Genomic DNA, 26,613 nt, shown 5'->3' with positions numbered 1-26,613 from the left:
TATTTTCTTGATCTAGTAAGAACTCTAGCGGCGGCATTTTGGACTAACTGTAGCTTGTTTATTGAGGATGCAGGACAACCGGCTAATAAAGCATTACAGTAATCTAGTCTCGAGGTCATGAATGCATGAACTAACTTTTCTGCATCAGAAACTGATAGCATATTACGTAACTTAGCAATGTTTCTAAGGTGGAAAAAGGCTGTTCTTGTAACATATGAAATATGATTTTCGAAAGACAGGTTGCAGTCTAGTACAACACCCAGGTCTTTTACTGTAGAGGATAAAGTAACAGGACATCCTACTATGTTAAAATTGTATTGTGAGAGGTTTTGTGGGCATTTTTTTTGAACCGATAAGTAGTACCGCTGTCTTGTCTGTATTTAATAAAAGAAAATTATGCGTCATCCAATCTTTTATAGATCCAATCTTTTTATATGCAATTACGTTGAAAAGGTCACGCTTGAAAAATTTCTGTCCTGAAGAAAATGTTCTTTTAGGCTTTTTAAAGCACCCAGGATACGCACACGAAATGGGCATTTTAAACGATAAACTGACACAAAGACATTTGAAAATGTGTATATGGTCCTCCTTCCGCACATTTGTAAACACGTCAAGCGTGACCTTTTCAACGTAATTGCGTATTACGTGACGTCACGAATGCGCATCACAGAACAGAGCAAGGCGAGCATTTGTGCTTATAAAACTTAAACTTTTTTATTTATTTTTGAAATGACCGATCGTTTCGCTAGATAAGACCCTTATTCATCGTCTAGTATCGTTTAAAGCCCTTTGAGGCTGCACTGAAACTGTCATTTGGACCTTGAACCGTTTGGGGCCCATTGAAGTCCATTATATGGGGGAAAATCCTGGAATGTTTTCATCAAAAACCTTAATTTCTTTTCGACTGAAGAAAGAAAGACATGGACATCTTGGATGACATGGGGGTGAGTAAATTATCAGCAAAAGTTTTTTTTAAAAGTGAACTAATCCTTTAACATCAATTAAGGAAATAAACCAAAAACTGTGTGAATAGTAATATTCAAAATAAATTGTGTCTGTGTGACTGTGTCGAGTGACTGGCCTCTCTCGAAAATAAGTAATTGCGGCTTCAGTAACAAAAAAGATTATTACCCATAGATTATTAGTTTACCTTATTCTATTCTATTTCTTTTTTATTATTATTATTATTATTTTGTATTTTGTGAGAGTTATTTGAACTCTCAAGGGGGGAATTGTGGGCCCCCTTATAAGACACTGTATTAACAATTAACCATTTGTGTTTTTTCTCTTCTAATCAAGTTCTCTCCTCTTCTATACCAGTCAGCTGTAAGTCAGCTGTCTAAATATTGTAATAGTCAGGGGTAACTGCCTGTTTAAGGACTGTCAGTACCTTTAAGGACTGCCCACTGAATGTGTACTGTCTTTAGGTCAACACTTTTAAGGACTGCCCACTGAATACCTATAAGATACCATGTAAAATTCCCTTAGTCAGACTTGATGACTGCAGCTACGGACAGCTTGTGTTCTCAATAAAGAATCCTGCTGAAGAAACAACCAAGTTTCCTGGTCTTCGACCACAATGGAAACAAGCCTTTGGGCTTTTTTGTGTTTTTATCCTTTTGAACACTTTGTGTTGATTGTTGTTGTTCAATAAAGTTTTCAATCAATCAATCAGTCTTCTGCAATGCCCTCCAAATCTCGTGAAGCCTGACAGTGCACTTGGAGAACCAAATAAGAGACACAGAGACCAGATTGCTGCTCAGTTGTTTCTCAGTTTAAGACAGTTGGACAGAGGATACATGCGTCAATACATGTGTTAGCCTGTTTTCTGCTTGTGTCAAAGTTGCAGACAGGATAACCACAGACAGGAAGTGTAGACAGTGCACAGAATGCAAATTCAAACAGGGTGACAGAGAGACAACACATATTTTACACTGGCACAAATATCACATCACGGTAAGTCTTCAGGAATTAATCTTCAGGATTATAATGATATCGAGCTCTAGGGATTCTGCTTTCAGTTTAGATTCATTTACAGACTCTTTACAATCTGAAATATACAGAGGTGGAAAGTAAACATGTAAATGTTCAACACTTCTGCTTTTCTGTAGGCCAGGCGTTGATTCACAGACGATCAGCTTTAGTGAGAAGATCGATTATGACAAACAGATGTATTTTTGATGGCTACAGAAAATCTGTACTCTCCAATTAAAGTGTCTGGAATGTGATATTTAAAGGAAGAAGCCCGAGTAATTAATCTGATAAATTATTTTATGTTTTTATTTCACCTATGTGAAAATGCTCAATAATAATAATACTAATAAACTAGATTAAAAAGTTTGTGGAGACAAACTTTAAGTTGGCTTGAGAAAGTTTGGAGAAGTTTAAATTAGTCTGAAGTTTAAATTAGTTTAAAGTTTAAATAAGTTTGAAGTTTCAAAGTAGTTTTAAAGTACTTACTAAAAGTTTAAACTTACTAAATGTTTAAAGTAGTATAGTTTGAAGTAGTTTAAAGTTTGATAGATAGATAGATAGATAGAGCAACCTCGGTTGCTAGGGTGTTTCTAGTGGGTTGCTAAGGTGTTCTGGGTGGTTGCTAGGGTATTCTGGGTGGTTGCTATACTATGCGGTTGCTAGGGTGTTCTGGGTGGTTGCTATACTATGCGGTTGCTAGGGTGTTCTGGGTGGTTGCTATGGTATTACTAGGCGGTTGCTATGGTGTTCTTGGCGTTTGCTAAGGATATCTTGGGTGGTTGCTAGGGTGTTGCTATTGCTTGGGTGTCCCTATTTTCCTGAACTGCTTTTACATGCCCTTCTCTCAAAGCATTCTTGATTTTGGATCCTCCTCCTTCCTAATGTTATATTCAGCCCACGCATCACACAGTGTTTGTGCCACACTGGCATTGAGTGTTTGGAAAGATGATGTTGCTTTGCGCCGATTCTGATACCCGTCGTGTAAAAACGCGCAGGTCAGCCTAACTGAGGCCTCCCCATTAAAACAATTGTTTATTCAGAGGCTACACCTTTTCTTTAGGTCTTTAATGATTATTATTTTTTTATTTTTTATTAAAGTAACAGTAAAAAAAAAGAAAAGAAAAAAAAAAGGAAATGCTAAGGCGGGGCTGTGCTAAGCTAATTTCTGACGAGGCTATAAATATAATAATATATAAATATATATATAAATCAAGATCTCCGAGACGACTTCATGACCAAATCTTTTGAGCCAGTTCTTTATTTCACTCGTCTTCCTTTATGTGGAACGCCAGAGGAAGAACTTTAGGCCCTATTTTAATGATCTGAAACGCAAGTATCAAACACAAAACGCAAGTAACTTTGTGGGCGGGTCTCGGGCGCTGTTGCTATTATACCGGCGGGATAAATGACTCTTGCGCCCGACGCAAATCTAAAATGGGTTGGTCTGAAAAAGTAGCTTCATTACTCATAGGTGTGGTTTGGGCGTAACGTGAAATAAACCAATCAGAGAATCCCGTCTGTGGAGGGAAAAGTCCGCTGTGCGTCGGTGCAAAATAGGAATAATACATGCGTCAGTGTACAAAGATTGGTGCAAGATAGGGCCCTTTATCTTTCATTTCCGCTGCTCTTGGGGTTGTGTTGGTCATCATGGAAATGTGTCTGTGATTCTTCATTTGCACATTATCATTAGATCGACAGCAGAACTTTACACTTCAGTCTGCGCTTTTATGGTCTTACGCTAATTTGACCTGTTTATAAATCATGCCCTATATTATTACTATATTACTGTACTAGCTATTATTAAATGACAGCTCAGCTACTGTTTTTATTAGTGTTGATAAATGTCAAATTATTTCCCCACAGATGCAAAGGGAAATCTTGCACTTAAGCTGTTACTAGGGGGTCTTTACCAGGTATTTTTTAAAAGACCAATAGCATGTGATTCATTGATCACATTCTGCTCTGTCTGGAGTTGTGTCTTCCCTTTCCTTCAGGGTTGTCTTTAAAACTCTCTTCCCACACACACCAATTAATCATTTTGAATATCAGAACTTTGTAACGGAGAGCAGATCACCAGTTGCATGGTGATTAAATCAAATTAATTAATTCAGTCTAAATCTACAAAACCCCTGTCTCGCTCTGACTCAAGCTATTCTCACATTCCAAAGAACTCTCATTTACGACACCTCTGCTGTTTTGAGATTGCTCTACGCAAGACGTGCAGCCCAAACGGCGCCGAAAAATGGTGTAAATCATTGACTATCTCTCACTCTACATGATCTCTTACGTCTAAACCAACAGAGACCGTCTGTTTATGGCCGGGAGAGCCTCACGCTGACCAATGAGAGCGATCCCGAAAGCACTCCCCCCTAGGGAGTCCCTCGGACACTGATTTACACATAGACACTAATTAACTCTTCACGACAATAAAACAGTGTTTTAGAGACCAGATGCCCAAAACATGTGGTCTGTGCCTAATACATCAATCCAAGGACTCAAACGCACGTACACACATTTACACCCTCACCCTCCCCGGCTCGGAAAGCCAAAAGTTCAACGCATGGTGTGAACTCTGTTTGACACCACACACACACACACACACACACACACACACACACACACAGAAACACACGCAGGTCCACCACGTGGGACTCAAATCCTTGTATGAAATATTTTAAATGTATTTTCTTGATGTGTGTCTGATCCCCTGTCCCAAATATTATGCCTATGTAGTTTGTTGGCCTGTAATCACTCTGTGGTGTCCACAATTACAAGAAATGATGTACCTCCTTGATTTCAGATATTAGAACTGTCATTCGCGGTATTGCCGTGTTCCACGAACAACAACGATGCTGAATCTTTAACACAAAATATCAGAGAATGCATTGTTTTATTAAATACCAGTGGTATTAAGTTATGGACGAATTCATCGTTCAAAACCCCGCGGAAAAGGAGGCGTATAGACCTCAAAACGTCAGGAGGTGGGCCCATACGTTGTTAAAGACGATTGGCCCACGTACGTGAGGGAGGCGTGAGTTTAGCCCTTTAAAATTGCGCGCCCCTCTTCCTCTCATCGCAGTCCGCCAGAGAGAAAGAAGACACGCCTCCTTCCCTCAAGGAAGCTCCGCTCGCTTTTATTTTCCTTTTATTTCCAAGTCTTTTCTTAGAACTACCATTACTTCAGTATAGTCTTCTGAAACCAACCCACAAAACCAACTTAAGGCTAAAGATAATCTTTGCTGAGTCTTCGCTCGCTTCAAGTCGCCATAGCAACCAGAACGCTGTGACCACGTGATCCAGGTGTCTTTTCCAACACAGACGAACGCACCCACGGAAGGCCGATCTTTCAAACAGAGTAACGTAGATCTTTTAAATTTGCAATCTGAAGGAAATGCTGTTTAAAGTTGCCTAAATATTACTGAGAAACGTTGGGGTTTTGTGGTGAATGACTGAAACTGTTTCTATCTCTCCCTCTAAATTCTCTTTCACACACACAAACATACACGTTCACACACACACACACACACTCTCACCCACGTGTGCCGAGATAAACACACTACCACGTGCTCACGGAGCGACACACCCACCTTACAAACGCTACCATCTCCATTCTCACACACACACCTAAAATCATTCGTATCTCAACTTAGTTTCCTCTCGCTGAGTTTTCTCTCTCTCTCTCTCTCCCTCTCCCAATCTCTCTCTAAAACCTTTTTATTTTGTTGTATTCCTGTATTACGATCGTTATATTGCCTGTTTTGTTTATGCATTTTTACTCCTGCGTGATTTTAAATGATTGTGTAATCGCTAGCTTGTTTAAATAAACTTTGTTAAATCATTTGAATTAAGTTTGCCTGTTTTGTTTCAAATTCTGAGTCCCTGAGTAGTGCAGATCTTACCTTATAAGCTCTACGATTTCTTTTATTCTTAAAAGAAACCTAAAATTGTCTAAAACACGAAGATAATTATCTTCTTTGTGGCCACAAGAAAGTGTTATCTATCAGTGTTAAAGACGCCCGATTTCTGTTCATGAATCATACATTCTGTCTGCTGGACGGCCAATCTGTGTGATAAATGAACAGTCTTCAACTTTTACCTCAAATTCCCCCAAATTGAGTAAATTCTACCCGTCTCTATCAGTGATTATTACAAGTAACTGTGTAATCGCTGATACAAGCCGAGGTTGTGACCTATTCCCTAATTTGAATAAATTAATTTATGGAAGCAACAGATGCATATTCACATTGATGAATATTACCGCTAATTTGAGCTAATTAATTCCCCAACACAAAGTCATTGTTGTTACATAAATATTGGTTTTTTGAATGCGGGCACTCTCATACTCAGTTTTGATACAAATTGTGCAATTTGATATTCATGTGTGATTTTTGAAAGTTTAACGTTTTTGTGCGCGTTTGAATCTTGTAACGTTACTGAATAAGTATTGAATTACTGAATAAGTCGACTCGAAAAACTGATCAAAGGGCAAAAAGCCATAAACCCACCAGTTAAGTCTGGTCGTGGAGAAAAACTGCAGTTAAGTTTACAGTATTGTTGCGAGTCCAAAATTAGAGGAAAATAAACATCTCTTTTACTTGACCGTACATGTAATTCTGTTTTAATACCTGTGTTGGAACAAAGGAGTCCATCAGGCATTGTTACCGGTACTTCTGTAAATCCCGAGAGCAAAGTAAGCTACTCCGGTCAGAAAGAATATTCTATTGCATGTCGCTAGCTACGACACATTACGGGTTAAACCACTGGCTTCGCTAACCAGCAAAAAAAACCCGCGTTATAGTTTCTGCACAGAACAGAAACAAAAGATCCGCCGTGATCTCTCAAGAATTTATTTGCAGTGTAATTTATGTGTTTGCAAAAGGTCTGCGTGACCTTTTTAAAGAATTTAGTTGCAGTGTGATTTTTTTTGTGTGTTTGTAAAAGGCCTGCACGCGTGAAATTGCGATTGCTGAAGTCAATCCTACAGGCGTGTATTGTTCTCATGTTTTAAATTTACCACCTCGTGTCTTTGTTCCGCGTAAGCGCAACACTGCCACCGCGTGGTTGACGACGGGGTAAACACCCGTCGGCCATTTCCTTCCGCCTTGATTTTTGGTGATAAAAAATAAATAAATAAATTCGCGGTCGTAAGTATCTAAGACGCTGTTTAAATACATATTTGTATTTACAGCTCGCTAAGTTCGTTTAAAACAACCCTTGTATTTTGAACTGAGACATTTTATTGTGAATTTAGATTCCCAGAAAGGAAACCGGAAATTATAGAGTGTCTCAATCCAAAAGCACTGATAGTTCACCCGGAAGAGGACAGTGCCCCACGTGGCCACACCCCTCCAGGTCAACTATCCCTCTTCTCCTCGGGGTCACTATACCCTGCTGTGTTTTCCACTTTTAAATCTACATTGATGATTCTGTTTGGGTTTACTCCCGTTTTTAAATAATCATTTAATAACGACTTCAATGTTATAGTGATTATTTTATTTTGTTGTTGAAATCCTTCCATTTCTAAAAGAAAAAAAAAAATTTTTTTTGGTTATTTCCAATCATCATACCCCTGAGAAAGACAGAGCCCCCTAGTGGAAGCTCCCTGTCCAAGTCAGCTTTCTACAAATTTACTCTGTTGAATTTCATTCCATAGATGCTGATTTCGAATGATTAGTTTGTAATCATTACAAAATAACTTAAGTGTTGTTTGATTGTTATAAATAACCATTCGAATTCTCTGTTAAGGTACCTCAGGATTATTTGGATTTGATTTTAAGCCAATTTTGAATTAAAAGTTTAAGTGTGTCCAACAGTTAAGGCGAACCGACGAGAGGAAGAGCGCCCCCTAGAGGCTCTATTAAACCACTACAGTGGTCTACCGCACCGCTTCTCCTGTTTCCACCTACATCGAGAAACCGCTAACCATCTTCTGTTTCACCTTTAACTGACAAGACCATACACCCTTTTAATTCGGTTTTTCCGTTTCAAGGTTGGTTTAATTTTACTTTTTTTTTTTTTTCTTTTTCTCTGCGAAGTTTTACCTTGTTATTATTGTTTTACCACATAACCCATTTGGTGTAAGCAAGAAATCTTAATTCACTTTAGAGTCCCTTGTTTCACTCCATGTTGTGGCTCTTATAGGCAAGAATCTCAGCACTTGCAGTGGACTACAGGAGTCCCGGGTCGCCCTCTGTGGGTGAGTCTCCCGACTGACGTTTCCGACACTGACCGTGCGGTGACCCTTGAGTTTCTCTTACCTCTGTCACGGGCGGCGGCACGCAGTGCGTGACCTCAGCAATCCGGTGCTTCGGAGTGTCAGCCATAAAAACCGACGCAAGAGTCAATTGTTGGGACCGCTGCGCAAACACTAGGCAGACCCTGCCACCGTTCTGTGACGCACCCACCTTTGCATTGCGTTTGGTTGGTTGATATCTCCGGAACTACTAGGATTGTGTTAAAAGTCACCCTGTTTGAGGGGTCGTGTCCGTGAGCAGAGTAACGGAGAATCCAAGGTCACGGCGGCCAGGTGTTCGGGGCGCCAGGAAGGTTGACTGCGCTCGGGGAGGGCCGGCCGGGGCGACCTCCGTCCATTTCAGGTAAGACTAAATCATTTGGAAAAAAAAAAAAGAAAACTCTGCCTCCCACTATAAGCCACATAACCTTAAATATCTCCCCCAAGGCACATCCTTTGTGCTATTAGTGTCCAAATTACAGCCCAGATCAAATCACTGATATTTTTGTTTTTGTTTTTGTGTTCAATTTCTGTTTCTTCCTCCCCTTCAAATCCTCGCCTACTCGGGCCTTGCATGTTCTGTGGTAACTTGTTTTTCAGTGCACCAACGAGACCCCAAAAAGCTAAGTAATAGAGGGACAACTGAACAGTCTCTATTCCGGGTCCTATGCTGACCCGCCTAACTGTCTAAAGTCAGTTAGCCCAAAGTTCTATAGACGGCATACCGTCCTATAGTTTATTAGCTTCACGACACGATTGCATTGGCCCTTCTTGTGTGTGTGTGTGTTGTGTTTTCTCTCGCCTACAGTGAGTCAACATGTCGCGCTCATCCAGCCCTGCGGCTCACTGGAGTAGCCTAGAAGCTTGGCTGTCCGCCATGACTTCCGGATGTCTATCCAAAGACTTCGGTGACCCAAAACTCCTGACCCAACAGGAACTGGACAACAACGTGGACCAGATCATGTCCCAGGACCCCACGCAGGCCTACAGTTCAAAAGAATGGAGTCGCCTCATCGGGAGTCTCTCTCACTACCTGGTGTCCCAGGCACGTCTGCTGGAGGAGGACAAAGCCCAGCTGGAAAAGGACAAAGCCAAGCTGGAAAAGGACAAAGCCCAGCTGGAAAAGGACAAAGCCAAGCTGGAAAAGGACACCGCTGGACTAAAGACTCAGCTAAAGGAGGCCTGCAAACAAAAGGAGCTGGCACAACAACAACTGGACGAGCTACTTCTGGGAACTGAGGAGGAAACACACCCGGAACTACAACAGGAAGTGGAAAGACTGCAACAGGAAGTGGAAAGACTACAACAGGAAGTGGAAAGATTACAGCAGGCCCTGGAGGACCTGCGTCTGGACACGGACAGGACAGTGGAGGCGGAGAAACAGACCACGGCTGCCCTAAATTCCAAGCTGCTACGTGGAGAGGATCTGCTAGCAAGAGCACGCACAGAATTAACGGACAGAGACGCTAGAGTCAAAGTTTGTGAAACATTTTTGCAGAAAGCCCGAGCTGAAATTGACGAGCTCATCCAACAAAGACATGAGCTTAAGGGCGAGCTGGACATGGTCCACTGTGAACTCAAACATGTGTACGACCTACAAGATAAGCGGGAGGGGGAGACACACACCACCCCGTCTCTCCTTACCCGCGAACCTGCACTTCACAGCCAAACTATTAAAGCTAAAGAAGAAGAGGAAAGCCCACGTCCTGACACTATCTCACCTGTTGGACCCGTCCCGGAAAGACGAGCCACCAGTCACCGCACAGCCTCTAAAGAACTGGACAAGCTGGCAAGAAACATCCCTACATTCAACCCAAATCCAGCAGGTGGCAACGACGTGCACTCTTATTTAACCGATATTGAATTTCACTTGCAAACTGTGGACAATGTCACGACTTGGGACAAGTTATATCTCCTTCGGACCACTTCTGGGCGCATCGTGAGGAGTTTCCTGGATCGCCAGCCAGAATCCGTTAAAACGAACTATCCACAATTACGACAAGCCCTGATCCGTGAATTCTCTGATCCAGACTCGGACCAAGGCATCATTGCGGCAATGGACCTCAAACAAGCTCGTCTGGAAACGCCGCAAGCCTACTACGAACGTCTGCGGCTCGCCTACTTCGGACCGAGGAATGAGGCACACATGGAAGAGGACGTGAGTTTCAAAACGCTTTTTCTGCGGAATCTCCACCCAAGTCAAAGTGCGCACCTGGGCGTTCTAGTCTGTCCACGGACCCTGTCAATTCAACAGTTACGTGACCTGGCCCACAAAGCGTACGTAAAACAAAAGACTGTGTCTGAAAAACCTGTAAAATACCCCACAGTGTGTGCCGTCTCTGCGCCCGGTCCAGAACTTGCCCTGGAGGGTGCACAGCCTGCCAACTACGAACCCGGCAACAAACAGTCCCGACCGTTCCAAGCCGGCAGAGGACAGCGAAACCGGGGGGGTGTCCGCCCAAGGCCGCAAAATGATCGTTTCGGTGGATCCTGGGACCGGCATCGCTTCCCCCACAACCAAAAAGGCGGAGGCAGCTGGGAAGCCGACCGCAACCCCAGAAGGGGCCGACCCCGATCTCCCCGAACCACAAGCCCAGATAAACGGCCAAGGGACCCATCTCGACATGACAACGGTAAAGTCAAAATGGAGCCCACACCCGACAGAAACAGTGCAGCCACGCCCGAAGAAGCAGAACTCATAAGAGCACTGAGAAATCTTGTCCAAAAGAAACCTCACAAGGAAGACAAAGATAAACCAGACACCGCATGACTAGCCCACAGGCCTGAAACCAATGCTCCTCACGCTGACAGCCCACCGGAAACTATTGTTAAACCTCAGACTGCTGAACTCGCTGTCACATCACAAAATGACAGCTCCACTCACTCCCTCAAACTGACAGCCCCGCAAAACACTGCTGTCAAACCAAAGACTATCGAACTCGCTGTCACATCACAAAATGACAGCTCCACTCACTCCCTCAAACTGACAGCCCCGCAAAACACTGCTGTCAAACCAAAGACTATCGAACTCGCTGCTGCATCACCAAATGACAGCTCAACTCACTCCCTCCCGCTGACAACAACACTTCCTGCACAAGACTGCAGCAGCTCTCACAACAAAATGCCAGACAGCGCTGTCCTAGTAATCTGCACCAACAACGAGACACTAGAGACCTACCCCCACTGCTTGTCAATCAACACACAAGAGCCCATGCCACAACTCCTGGGCAACCTTATTGAGAGAGGAGTGGCACGAAAACTGTACTTAACCATCACCTTAGAAAAGGAAATGCAGCTCGAAGCCCTGGTGGACACAGGTTCGGACCTAACGCTAATTTCTGCTCAACTATTTCAAAAACTCAAGTGTGAAGCGCAAAGACAAAACCGAACTCTTAAATTCCACACTTGTGAGCTGAACGTGCAGTCATACAGCAAGAACGACATCCAGCTAAAGAACTTAGCTCCCATTCACCTGGCAATCGGTCCTATGAGCGTAGTCCACCCTGTGTATATTTCCCCTGTGAACACTTATCAATTTCTCATAGGCAAGGACCTGCTAGACCGTTTTGAACCCTTGTTGGACTTCAAGCATCTACAAATTTGGGCTCAGGTGCGCGAACCCCTCCCCCTCCAGCCGCACAAATCCATTGAGCCAGAATGCCAAGCCACAAGGATCGTGGAAATTCCCTCAGCCAGACATGAGGATGAAATCCCCACAGCTGTTCAGGGTTCAAGTTCGCTACTCTGCACGTTCAGAACAACGCCAGACTCCGATAATTACTGCCCCCAGGTAAAAACTCCCCTGCAGCTGCAGGACGTAACCGCAACAGACATTATCCTGGCACTATGGGCAGACAACTCAGCTATAAGCCTGTCACTATTCAATGCCATTCTCGAAAAGACTCCAGACCTGCCCTACACCTGTAAACGCACCCGTTTCCCTTTGAACCCAGAACCAACCTCATTGACATCTGCCAAAGGGATCTGTGCCTTGAACTTGACATGGAATCACCGGCACTTGACCCATTACTTCCTGATCCTGGAAGACCCAGCTCACGACGTCTACATTGGAGCAGACATCTTGATTCGCCTCAAGGCTCATGTGGACATGTTTAATGAGGTTGTATGGGCCCCATTGATTTCACTGCCACCTGTTCCCATCAGTCATGACAATCTACTGTCAGGTCAGACCATCCCTGAAGTCTGCACCCTCATCAACGAACAAGAAACAGTCGTACCTGCTTACACGAAAGGCGTCGCCGTGCGCCTCCACCTGCGACAGGGCCAAACCCTAAACCACACACTGGCTTTCTTCCAACCTTCACCTGAATGTGTAGAACTCGGACTCACCCTCGAAGCCACACCCCTCACTGAAGTGTCATCTCGGGTAGTCTACATTCTGTTCAACAACTGCACAGCAGCTGACATCAACATCCCCAAAGCCTACCGACTGGGATGGCTAGTCAGTAATGACTTTCATGACTTTGAACTGACACTACCCGTAATAGGGCCTATTCCACCTGCACTGATACCTGAGGGACATACTGACAATACATTGTTCACAGCACCCTTCCAATTCATTGCCATCACATCTGTCATGTCGGTAGCCAAACACCGTGTGTGCAGAACAGAGCTGACGGAGGATCAACACCTCACAGTGTACACAGTCTCCCACCAGCCCGTCAGTGAAGCTGACGCACCTGCCGTGCCGGTTGAAACCAACCCGACTGATGACAAACCAACAGAGGAACCATACCAAGGTTTCGAAGTGCAAGTGCAACAAATTCTACAGGATGCTGATGCCCTTCAGGATGATGCAGACCGCCAAAGACTAAAACAAGTCCTATACAAGTTCAAAGAATCATTTGCGAAAGACTCTTTAGACTGTGGTCTTACGGACCTCCACACAGTGCGTATCCCAACGCACCCTGAGGCTCCGCCCACCTTTGTCAAGCAATACAAGATTCCCATCGCCTCACACGAACCGGTGCGGGAAATCATCGAATCAATGCTTGAGAAAAATGTCATTCGAGCCTGCAACAGCACATACTCTGCGCCACTATGGCCTGTTCTCAAGCCTAATGGAAAGTGGAGACCAACCATCGACTATCGCAAATTAAATCAACAGGTGCCATTGTCACGATGGCCCATGACTCAGCTGGAACAGGAAATCCCACAAATCAGAGGAGCCACCATCTTCTCTACACTCGATGTGGCCTCTGGATTCTGGACCATTCCAGTACACCCTGACGACCAACACAAGCTGGCATTCACGTTCGGCAACCGACAGTACACCTTCAACAGGTGTCCGTTCGGATATGCAAACTCACCAGCTGAATTCAACATATTCCTGAACAAAGCATGCCCAGACGCCAGGATGAGAGGTAACCTGATTTACGTCGACGATGTGCTTATGAAAAGCACGACGGTGGCAGACCACCTAAAAGAAATTGACTATGTTTTAAACCAGTTATCTGCTGCCGGCGCCAAAATAGCCCTCCACAAGGGACAATGGTGTAAAAGCAAGGTCAATTACGTTGGCTTGCTCATTGGACCACATGGCATTGAACCACAATCAAACCGTATTCATGCCATTCAAAACATCAAGCCCCCCACTAACGTCTCAGAACTTCGAAGCTTTCTGGGAGTTTGCAACTACTCCCGACAGTTCATCGAAAACTACTCAGACATCGCCAGGCCTCTAACGACCTTATTGAAAAAGGACTGCCCTTTCGTCTGGTCAGATGCTCAAGAACACGCTATGGTAGAACTAAAAAGACATTTATGCACAGCTCCATGCCTTGCTTACCCTGATCCACAGAAAGAATTCCACCTGGAAGCTGGGTTTTCAAACCAATGTCTCAGTGCTGGCCTATACCAACAACATGACCAAGACAAGAAGGTAGTCGCATATGCCAGCAAGACACTTCTCCCTCCAGAATGTAAATTCTCAGACTGTGAGAAAGCTTTACTCTGTACAGTGTGGGCAATTCAGCGCTTCTCCAACTACATTGGTGCACAAAAAGTCATCATAGAAACATGCCACCAGCCCGTCATGTTCCTCAATAGCCAGCGAATCCGCGACGGCGTTGTCACTAATTCACGCATTGCTACATGGCTAATGGCTCTCCAAGGACGAAACGTCGAGGCAAGATATGCACAAAACCACAAATCCGCTCTAGGTAACGGCTTGGCGGCCTGTCAAAACTGCTCTGACAACTCTCCTGCCGCAACGCTGAACACACCTGAGCCCCAAGAACCACCACTGACCTGCCACAGGTACTTTGACAAGAATGCGTGCGAAGGCATGCCCACAGCCTACGTGGACGGATGCTCCTACAACAGCGAGGGCATCCTAAAAGCAGGTGCAGGGGTACTGTGGGTGAACGACCACCCATGCCCACCACAACACTTCAAGCTAGGCCCCAAGTCATCACAGTATGCAGAAATCGCAGCAATTCTCATAACTCTGCAAATCGCAGCATCAAACAACATCAAAGAACTTCTCATCTGCACAGACTCTAACTATGCCAGACTCAGTTTTGTATGCCATCTCCAGACCTGGAAACAGAATGGTTTCAAAACTGCTAACAACAAGCCTGTAAAACACCAACACCTGTTCCAGGAATGTGATAACATCACAACGACACACGATCTCGCCGTGTACTGGAAAAAGGTAAAAGGACACTCCAAACTCCCAGGCCAAGACAAAGACTTCAATGACCACACTGACGCCCTCGCAAAAGCGGGCGCCCTACACGGTGAACCGTGGAATTCCCCGAAACCCTCACCCACCCCCGACGTAGCAGTGCTAACCCGAAGCAAGAAACCATCACCTGCTACTGCACCTGCTTCGCAGATGCTGTCACTAACCCCACAAATTTCAAACAACGACCTTGCTGAAATGCAAGCCTCAGACACTGCCATAAAGACTATGATTCTCCACCTCAAAGACCCCTCCCCCAACCCAATCGCACCGTCTGACACCACTGATAACTCAGATCTCAGACACTTACACAACAGCAGACACATGCTGCGTGTGCGGGACGACATTTTATGGTTTGTCACCGATGACACCACTTCGCCCAAGCTTGTCGTGCCCCGATGTCAAAGGGGGGAGATGATAAACCACGCCCACAACGCACCTTACGCGGGGCACCACGGTACCAGAGCCACGTATGAGACACTTAGACAAGTGGCATACTGGCCAGGTATGCAGCAGGATGTGGCAGAGTATGTGAGAGAATGCCTGGTCTGTTGCCAGTTTCACCCAACAAACCTGACTCACAGAGCCCCGTTGCAACGCAGAGGAATCACATTTCCCTGGTCAGATCTCCAAATTGATTGGGTGGGACCGCTGCCCAGATCGAGCAGAGGAAACAAATACTTTCTCACGGTGGTGTGTCAGTTTACCAAGTGGGTAGAGTGTTTGCCAGCACCTAACGACACCGCCCAAACAACGGCATATCTCCTGATGAACCACATCTTCTCCCGATTCGGGTTGCCACTGAGAGTCAATTCAGATCGAGGTACCCATTTCACCGCAGAGATCATGCAAAAGATCTGGAGAATTCTAGGGGTACAAGCCAAACTTCACATCAGTCACCATCCGATCTCATCCGGACAGGTAGAAAGGTCTAACCGAACGGTGGTCGCCATGTTGAGAAAATATGTGTCGGCTAACCAGAAAGACTGGGATGTGAAACTTCCCCTGGTGCTGATGGCTATCCGAGCCACACCACAGGAATCCACCAGGGTGGCTCCATTTGAACTCATGACTGGGAGGCAGATGACTCTGCCCTTACACCTGTTGTACCAACCAGGAGACAACAACCTCGTCACTGCCTATACTACGTCCCAATATCTGGACGAGCTCCATAGGCACTTGAAAACAACTTTCGCTTTCGCTCAGCAACACCTGAAGACCAGCGCTGAAGGCCAGAAAGCCTTTTACGACAAAAAGGCATCACACCAAGAACTCAGTGTGGGCGACAAAGTCCTGTACTACAGTTTCGCCTTGCCACCCAAGCAACTGTCAAAAAAGTTTCTGCCTCACTGGACTGGACCACATGAAATTGTGAACAAACTCTCTCCTGTAGCATACCAGATCCAGCTTAAACGGGGACCAAGAGAACCCGTTCTCAAATGGGTCCACCGAAATCAAATTAAAGGATATGTGGCCCGTAGTAGGGACAGACAAAAAGAGGCCAATACAAACTAAACTCAACCAAAGCATGTGGATTCAAGTCCCACGAGGAGCCATCCTCCACCTAGATGACCTGGCCTTGTACCACCTCCCAAGTGAAGAGTACCAAGCCGAGCTAGAAATTCCGTCGTTCTTCAAGAACCGCAATTTCACTCTAGATCCCGAACTGGAAGATTGGATTGAAAAAGGGGGGCCACAAGTTATCGACATAGCTCCCCTGGACTCAGCCCTTCAAGCATTGTCCCGACTACCCATTCTGAACACTTCACCTGTGGTACAAACATGGACAGCCGCTGATACCGCACTGTGCATTACCAGCATCCTCGGACACGCCCTAGCTTTGGGTTTGGCCTATATCCTGTACAGAAGGATCAACGCAATTCGAACCTCCACAGCCAAGCTCACAGAGGCAGTCTCCGTCGGCTTCAGAAGAAACCTCCGGAAGGATGACTCCCCACTAGAGCAAGCTGAAGACCTCATCGAGCTCACGCTGCAGTCCTAAGCAACACCCGTGTGCAGCCTCCGCCCATCCATGCACCTGCCATCTGACCGTTGTTACCGTGATGACTCGACTAGGCCCATACACGCCCGGTCGACTCATCAAAAGGGGGAATGTAACGGAGAGCAGATCACCAGTTGCATGGTGATTAAATCAAATTAATTAATTCAGTCTAAATCTACAAAACCCCTGTCTCGCTCTGACTCAAGCTATTCTCACATTCCAAAGAACTCTCATTTACGACACCTCTGCTGTTTTGAGATTGCTCTACGCAAGACGTGCAGCCCAAACGGCGCCGAAAAATGGTGTAAATCATTGACTATCTCTCACTCTACATGATCTCTTACGTCTAAACCAACAGAGACCGTCTGTTTATGGCCGGGAGAGCCTCACGCTGACCAATGAGAGCGATCCCGAAAGCACTCCCCCCTAGGGAGTCCCTCGGACACTGATTTACACATAGACACTAATTAACTCTTCACGACAATAAAACAGTGTTTTAGAGACCAGATGCCCAAAACATGTGGTCTGTGCCTAATACATCAATCCAAGGACTCAAACGCACGTACACACATTTACACCCTCACCCTCCCCGGCTCGGAAAGCCAAAAGTTCAACGCATGGTGTGAACTCTGTTTGACACCACACACACACACACACACACACACACACACACACACACACACACACACAGAAACACACGCAGGTCCACCACGTGGGACTCAAATCCTTGTATGAAATATTTTAAATGTATTTTCTTGATGTGTGTCTGATCCCCTGTCCCAAATATTATGCCTATGTAGTTTGTTGGCCTGTAATCACTCTGTGGTGTCCACAATTACAAGAAATGATGTACCTCCTTGATTTCAGATATTAGAACTGTCATTCGCGGTATTGCCGTGTTCCACGAACAACAACGATGCTGAATCTTTAACACAAAATATCAGAGAATGCATTGTTTTATTAAATACCAGTGGTATTAAGTTATGGACGAATTCATCGTTCAAAACCCCGCGGAAAAGGAGGCGTATAGACCTCAAAACGTCAGGAGGTGGGCCCATACGTTGTTAAAGACGATTGGCCCACGTACGTGAGGGAGGCGTGAGTTTAGCCCTTTAAAATTGCGCGCCCCTCTTCCTCTCATCGCAGTCCGCCAGAGAGAAAGAAGACACGCCTCCTTCCCTCAAGGAAGCTCCGCTCGCTTTTATTTTCCTTTTATTTCCAAGTCTTTTCTTAGAACTACCATTACTTCAGTATAGTCTTCTGAAACCAACCCACAAAACCAACTTAAGGCTAAAGATAATCTTTGCTGAGTCTTCGCTCGCTTCAAGTCGCCATAGCAACCAGAACGCTGTGACCACGTGATCCAGGTGTCTTTTCCAACACAGACGAACGCACCCACGGAAGGCCGATCTTTCAAACAGAGTAACGTAGATCTTTTAAATTTGCAATCTGAAGGAAATGCTGTTTAAAGTTGCCTAAATATTACTGAGAAACGTTGGGGTTTTGTGGTGAATGACTGAAACTGTTTCTATCTCTCCCTCTAAATTCTCTTTCACACACACAAACATACACGTTCACACACACACACACACACACTCTCACCCACGTGTGCCGAGATAAACACACTACCACGTGCTCACGGAGCGACACACCCACCTTACAAACGCTACCATCTCCATTCTCACACACACACCTAAAATCATTCGTATCTCAACTTAGTTTCCTCTCGCTGAGTTTTCTCTCTCTCTCTCTCTCCCTCTCCCAATCTCTCTCTAAAACCTTTTTATTTTGTTGTATTCCTGTATTACGATCGTTATATTGCCTGTTTTGTTTATGCATTTTTACTCCTGCGTGATTTTAAATGATTGTGTAATCGCTAGCTTGTTTAAATAAACTTTGTTAAATCATTTGAATTAAGTTTGCCTGTTTTGTTTCAAATTCTGAGTCCCTGAGTAGTGCAGATCTTACCTTATAAGCTCTACGATTTCTTTTATTCTTAAAAGAAACCTAAAATTGTCTAAAACACGAAGATAATTATCTTCTTTGTGGCCACAAGAAAGTGTTATCTATCAGTGTTAAAGACGCCCGATTTCTGTTCATGAATCATACATTCTGTCTGCTGGACGGCCAATCTGTGTGATAAATGAACAGTCTTCAACTTTTACCTCAAATTCCCCCAAATTGAGTAAATTCTACCCGTCTCTATCAGTGATTATTACAAGTAACTGTGTAATCGCTGATACAAGCCGAGGTTGTGACCTATTCCCTAATTTGAATAAATTAATTTATGGAAGCAACAGATGCATATTCACATTGATGAATATTACCGCTAATTTGAGCTAATTAATTCCCCAACACAAAGTCATTGTTGTTACAACTTGATGTGTCAGCCTCATTCCTGTCTTCTCATTCCTAATTTTATCCAAGTGGTGTTTAAGGAGTGCATCATAATGTGACAAAAGTTCAATTGTGCCGAGGAAATTGCCATTATGCACATCTAACACTTGTGTGATGCTTTAATAGGTAAAAATGTTGCCTGGAAACCCCACCTAATCACTGGCCCTCAGAAGATTTAGGTAAGATTTAGGTATCACAGGAGGCAGGAAAACACACGGACTAGAATTTTAGGGAAATTTAGTTTATATGTGCGTTGAGAGAAAAAAAAAGTGAAATTATAATGTACTAACACAAAAACAAAAAATGAATATCAGATTCAAGCTACAAATGATTTTACCCTTTGAAAATCCTCAGTCATAAGAGTAGTAACAGTGGTGGAGTTGGTATCCTGTTTTCTAGGGATTTTGTACCCATTTCTTGTGTTACTGAAGAAATCATTGAAGGTCGCTTGTTAAAAATACAAGCTGTATTTGAAAGTGAAAAAATGACTTTCATCAGTGTTTATGCTCCAACTGTAGACACAGAAAGGGTGGTCTTTTTAAACTCTCTAAATACTGTAATAAGTAACTGTAGTGTTGATGGTTACATGTTCCTAGGTGGTGATTTTATCTGCACTGAAAATCCAACTCTAGACAGAAACCACTAAGAACCACATGGAGCCAGTAAGAATTGTCTTGTTAAATCAATAGAGATGAATGATTTATGTGATATTTGGAGGCTTTTTCATACTACTCAGCGTTAATGTACTTGGACTTATGTTAAAGATAATTCTTTGTCTTTGTCAATCAAACGAACCCGGGTCAAATCCCGGGTCACTTTTTCTGTGTATTTTCCAGAATCTCTGTGCTTATTTTTGGGTCAATTCATGTACCCCAGGGGGTAGCACCTGGTTTTGGGGGAGAGGGGAGACATCTTTTGGTGATTTGTCTCGTGAGAAGAGGAAGGGAGGAGGGAGAGGGGGGTGCAGAGATAAGGAAGGAGAAAAGATTGGACAGGACAAAGTCCTGTGCTCTGTCTTTGCTATCTTCTGTCCAGTGTGTGTTTTATGGCTTTATTGCAAAAGAAAAAATGACTTTACCCGTAGCGTAAGCAACTTACGCAATACTCGTTCCCTCTTCTAGAGAGAACCGAGGTTACGTTAGTAACCGAGTACGTTTTACGTGTTTATGGTTAATGCTGTGTTGTTTTACGTGTTCAAAATAATCATACTAAAAGTTATTTGGAACGAACCCACAGTATTTGCAAGTAATGGCTAAATATTTTCAATAATCCATATGCCACATTATGTTCTAACCGGTAACGTTATTGATAAAAAAAAGTGACAATGTACAAGAATGTGGTGTAATTCATATCTATTAAAATCATCTGTACTATACATGACTATTAAGTTTTCTTGTACAAAAAAACATAGATTTGCTTACCTGTTTATTAATACACACGCGAGAGCAGAGTCTCTGTCAAGCCCAAGTTCGTCGCGAAGCTCTCTCCATCTCGAAAACACCACGCCAATATTTATCCTTGTTTTATTCCTCCGCTTGTCACAAACTCTGCATGTCTCCTCATATCGATGCTTACGTTCTGTTGGAGTTTCAATACTCGCCAAAGAGTAATCGTGATCCATGATGTACACAACAGCTCTAACCACCACTTCCGCATTTGTCCACGTGATATTGCGGAAACCAAGGTTAGTGCGGATATTGCGTCATTGACAGGCGACATTTGTGATGCAATCTGGGAAAACCCGTCGGATGTCGCGCTGGGCCGTTTTCAGTAAATTCCAAAATAGTTTGAATGTCAGTTTTTTTGTCAATTTTTTTTTTCCATTAAATTATTATTCTATAACATCTTTTCTCTTATCTCTGAAAATATCTTGGCAAAATTCCCTTGTTTAGTGCAGAAAAACAGCGATTTATAGTGTCAAGCTGAAAATACTCTCTTTCTCTAATGCATTCTATGCGACCATTAACGCCTGGCAGAGGTGAAAAAAACAAAACAATCGCCGTATATACCATACACCTGTCCGTCTCGTAACACTACAAAGATAGTTTACCTTTAAAATAAACCACATACATGTACAGTGAATGTGTATAGTGGCGCATTTCGCGCCAATCCAAAACTATAATGTCACGCAGTTTCATAACAATCGCGAGATGGACGCGTCTCAACGGTGACAGTTATTTAAACCAGTTTTTCTCAAAATTCCGTTCCAGAAAATCATAGAGATCGGCCGACTTCAGATAAACATAACTTCTGCTACCAATAAGCTATGATAAAAATAAAAACAGGTTTGGAAAGGGCTTGATACCAGCATCCATATGATATCAAAACCTGTAATAGGTAAAATTTCACCATGTGGTGGGTTTTCCCAGATCGCATCACATTTTATTCTGGACGGACCATGATTAAAAATTGGAATTTCTCTGAAATTAAAAATCTTTGTGGACTTTTGGGATATTGGACATTGTACTGGGATGGGAGAAACCCTCCCAAATTAGCTTCGGTTAAACAGGCGTATAATAATTGTTCATTGTTATTTCCTGCAGCCATGGGATCACAGACCATTGAAGTGGCAGCTCTAGGAAGACCTCTGTATCCTGGTATGCTGTATGACTGCCGCAAAGATACCTTCATTCCAGGTGTGTACAGTACCTACTAAAATGCTTTTTACTCTCTTTTTCACCCAAATGTGAATCAACAATGTGGTAATTTAGAGATTTAAGAGAAAGGACACAACTATTAAATTAGTAGTCTTATAGATACAAAATCGGCATGTTGACATTGCGTCCTCACACGTTAATATTCAACAATATTATTGATCTGCCTGCATTGACATTATTATATGAGAACTGAACTGTGCTGGACGATGACGTCACATTTTGTTTTCCAGAGCGGCTATATATATATATATATATTAATTAAATGAATACCTTTTTTTTTAAACAAAAATGAACCATCTCTGAACTTAAGCTGGACGATGGTGCTATTTTCTTCTAGAAACAAACTTTTTTGCATTATTTTTCTGTTCTCTCTGTAAAGCTGTTTTGAAACAATCTGTATTGTAAAAAGTGCTATATAAATAAAGGTGACTTGACTTGACTTAACTGTTTAAGCCATTTCACATTTCAGGTGTCACTCTGTGGGATAAGAAGTCACTGAATGAAGATTTGGACACCCGTCCACAGCCCAAGACAGATTTGAAGTTCAGTAGCTTCGACTCTCTCTCCAGTAAGTCCAGTCTCCTGGATCTAAGTGCTTCCCTGAAGGCCAGCTTCTTGGGAGGGCTGGTGGAGGTGGGAGGATCTGCCAAGTTCCTGCGTGACACCAAATCCTCAAACCAACAGTCTAGAGTTACAATGAATTACAGTGAAACCACAAGATTTGAACAGCTCACTATGAGCCATCTGGGTCAGATCACTTACCCTCAGGTCTTTGACCAGAAAACTGCAACTCATGTGGTCACGGCTGTACTGTACGGAGCTCAGGCCATCATGGTGTTTGATCGGACATTTACAGAAGAGGAAGAAAAGCAGGAGATTGAGGGAGAACTAAACGTCATGGTCAAGAACATCCCTAGATTTTCTATTGAGAGACAAGGAGCTTTACAAATGACAGATGGTCATAAGAATATGGCTGAGAGCATCTCCTGCACATTTTATGGTGACGTCCACCTTGAGCAGAACCCCACCACTTTCATGGAGGCCCTAGAGGTGTACAAGAAGCTCCCCACTATACTGAAGGACAATCCACAGAATGCAGTTCCAATAAAAGTCTGGCTCTATCCTCTTTCTCTACTGGATACAAAAGCTTCTCAGTTGGAGAGAGAAATCACCACACGTCTGGTTTCCAACACTGAAGATATAATAGAGGGGCTGGGAAAAGTAGAGAGGACATGCAACGACTTCTCCAGAAGAACTCTGGTAAATGTTTTCAAAGACATCAAAGAGAGGCTCCGTTTATTTCAGAGCTCTCTTAACATTTACAAAATGGTATTCCTAAAAGCAGTGGCCAAGGTCTTGCCTGCTATTCGAGGAGGAGAGATGGAGCAAAATTCATTGGAAGACATCCTGAAGATCCACTACAGCTCCCCCTTTAATGCTAGCATGCTTATCCAGTGGTTAGATCATGCAAAGGCTGAACTTAACATCTTGAGTTCTCACACCGAGATACTGGAGGGAATCAAAACTGAAGACTCAAACCGTCTCAACACCATCCTCTTTAATCCTAATATTGATGTTGTGGTGTGCTTGACCTTCACATCTCTGAAATATGAAGACCCGTATCTTTCAACCTTGAAGAAGTTTCTGGAATCTGACGAGTTTAAAGAGCTAGATGTGGGAATGAAACACAATTATAGCACATTAGTATCAGAAGAGTGGCACAACAATCCTGGTGTCAGCTCAAAGATGAGAGAGAACTTAACTCTTTTCAGAAGTTTTTCAGAGGCTAATAAAGATGAAAAGAGATATCGATTCATTATTTCTGCCATCTCTGATCCCTCCAATCCTGGCTCCTCTATATATCTGTATGAATCAGGGAATCTGACAGAAACACAGTTCCAGCCCGTGTCGAAGCCTCCTCCACCAGAAGTGATGAAGGTCCTGGAGGACAGTGTGACCCTGAAACTGCAGAAGTCCCCAACTGGAGAAACTGTGAAGTTCAGAGTGGAGTACCAGCAGGAGAAAGCAGATTCTGGCACTGAGGAACAGTGGATGATCATAAACACATCTGAGCAAGACTTTAATCTGACTGGATTGGAGTTTGGAAAGCAGTACTTGATCCGCTACAGGATAGTGGGTAAAGTGGGAGTGAGTGAAGCCAGTGACACCATCGGCCCCATACAGTCTTCAGGTGAGTGTCATATGCACATTTCTTTGCATTAATCTATCTTCTTACAGAGCCACTCCTTGGTTATCCTGGCTGTGTGCTTCGGGGTCATTGTCATGTTGGAAGACCCAGCCTCGACCCATCTTCAATGCTCTAACTGAGGGAAGGAGGTTGTTCCCCAAAATCTCGCAATACATGGCCCCGGTCATCCTCTCCTTAATACAGTGCAGTCGCCCTGTCCCATGTGCAGAAAAACACCCCCAAAGCATGATGCTACCACCCCCATGCTTCACAGTAGGGATGGTGTTCTTGGGATGGTACTCATCATTCTTCTTCCTCCAAACAAGTTTAGTGGAATTATGACCAAAAAGTTCTATTTTGGTCTCATCTGACCACATGACTTTCTCCCATGACTCCTCTGGATCATCCAAATGGTCATTGGCAAACTTAAGACGGGCCTTGACATGTGCTGGTTTAAGCAGGGGAACCTTCCGTGCCATGCATGATTTCAAACCATGACATCTTAGTGTATTACCAACAGTAACCTTGGAAACGGTGGTCCCAGCTCTTTTCAGGTCATTGACCAGCTCCTCCCGTGTAGTTCTGGGCTGATTTCTCACCTTTCTTAGGATCATTGAGACCCCACGAGGTGAGATCTTGCATGGAGCCCCAGTCCGAGGGAGATTGACAGTCATGTTTAGCTTCTTCCATTTTCTAATGATTGCTCCAACAGTGGACCTTTTTTCACCAAGCTGCTTGGCAATTTCCCCGTAGCCCTTTCCAGCCTTGTGGAGGTGTACAATTTTGTCTCTAGTGTCTTTGGACAGCTCTTTGGTCTTGGCCATGTTAGTAGTTGGATTCTTACTGATTGTATGGGGTGGACCGGTGTCTTTATGCAGCTAACGACCTCAAACAGGTGCATCTAATTTAGGATAATAAATGGAGTGGAGGTGGACATTTTAAAGGCAGACTAACTGGTCTTTGAGGGTCAGAATTCTAGCTGATAGACAGGTGTTCAAATACTTATTTGCAGCTGTATCATACAAATAAATAGTTAAAAAATCATATATTGTGATTTCTGGATTTTTTTTTTTTAGATTATGTCTCTCACAGTGGACATGCACCTACGATGACAATTTCAGACCCCTCCATGATTTCCAAGTGGGAGAACTTGCAAAATAGCAGGGTGTTCAAATACTTATTTTCCTCACTGTACCTTCACATAGTCAATTTTGGTATTGACAACCATATTTCCTAACAGATGTGGCTATAGTTAAACGTGTAATATGTTGGAAAGTGTTTCCCATTTGACTGTATATATGAACATATTATTTCCTTCGTTCATGTTGTTACAAATAGTCCTTAAAGACGCAGAGTATATTATGTATTTGATGTCTAACGTAGGCTACTGTTCTTAATCATATGACATTCACAATAAGCAATACAAAGCCTTGAACAAGTGACATGTACATTGCTCTGTATGAAAACCAATCGGACATTATAGCTGACATAAAAATAAAATAAACGAATAAACAATAACAATAATAAACAAAATACACACACAAGAAAAAAATCTAATTAACACACAAAAACTGTTGACTCTTAAGCCCACTGTAGAAAGACCTCAGTCATCCCTGAAAACAAAATTATTATGATTAATATATTTAACTAATGCAAATCTCATTATTTATATTCTTTAATAATAATCATTGTCATGTTGGAGCTAGTTTGATACTGTTTAGTTGTATATGTTCTTCAGTATAATTTAAATATGTAAGCTAAATTATTTATGCATTATATTTAGATTCTAAATTCTCTTGAATGCAACTTGAAGTGTGACGGGGACACTATACTGTCAAAGAGCACCGTCCTTCGGATGAGACGTTAAACCGAGGTCCTGACTCTCTGTAATCATTAAAAATCCCAGGATGTCTTTCGGAAAAGAGTAGGGGTGTAACCCCGGCATCCTGGCCAGATTTGCCCCTTGGCCTCTGTCCATCATGGCCTCTGTTGTAAACTTTTACGCAGAAACCAGGAGACGTTGGGATATCGTTCAAGCATAAGTCCAAACAGTCTGACTAATGTAACTTTACATGTTGTCTTATAGGTGCTGACCTTACACACAGCCTTAGAGATGATCACTAAATCTAATCATCTAAAGACAATAGAGGCAATTACCCCCAACTGACTTCCCCAAATGGTATAAACACAAATGGTCACGGGAACTAAGACTAGGTAAACATTCACACACAGTTCAACTCTTAGTTGGAAGATCAAAGACTAACAAAACCCCTGACTATTACAATGTTTAGACAGCTGGCTTCTAATCAGTAAATTGATGCCATCATGTTCACCTTGAATGCCCAATACAGTGTAGTTCACCTTAGTTTTTCATGTGATGTTATGTAAGGAAGTAGGATCAGCAGATCTTAAACATATTTGTAATCCTTCAATCCCCCATTTTGAGAGTTCTTAAAA

General features: G+C 43.3%; 1 protein-coding gene across 9 annotated transcripts in view; it reads left to right on the top strand.

The window, feature by feature from the left end:
* The first annotated feature begins 1,866 nt into the window (after positions 1 to 1,866).
* LOC309496988 (stonustoxin subunit alpha-like) overlaps positions 1,867 to 26,613 on the top strand; it is a 253,685-nt gene continuing 228,938 nt past the window's right edge. For 7 of the 9 annotated variants that reach the window (XR_014205307.1, XR_014205308.1, XR_014205309.1 and 4 more), the window contains exon 1: positions 1,867 to 1,956. Coding sequence is in view for 2 of the 9 variants with exons in the window: in XM_082167207.1 (XP_082023333.1) it covers positions 21,857 to 21,947; positions 22,438 to 24,159 (1,813 nt within the window). In the remaining 7 variants the exon portion in view is untranslated. Of the gene's footprint in view, positions 1,957 to 21,854; positions 21,948 to 22,437; positions 24,160 to 26,613 lie in introns of all 9 variants that reach the window. The other 2 variants (XM_082167207.1, XM_082167203.1) reach the window with 1 other exon arrangement.

This window comes from Leuciscus leuciscus (assembly GCF_965113295.1).
Source record: "Leuciscus leuciscus genome assembly, chromosome: 4".
Lineage (NCBI taxonomy): Eukaryota > Metazoa > Chordata > Actinopteri > Cypriniformes > Leuciscidae > Leuciscus > Leuciscus leuciscus.
Note: the sequence above shows the minus strand (reverse complement) of the source record. Positions and strands in the feature narration are given on the sequence as shown.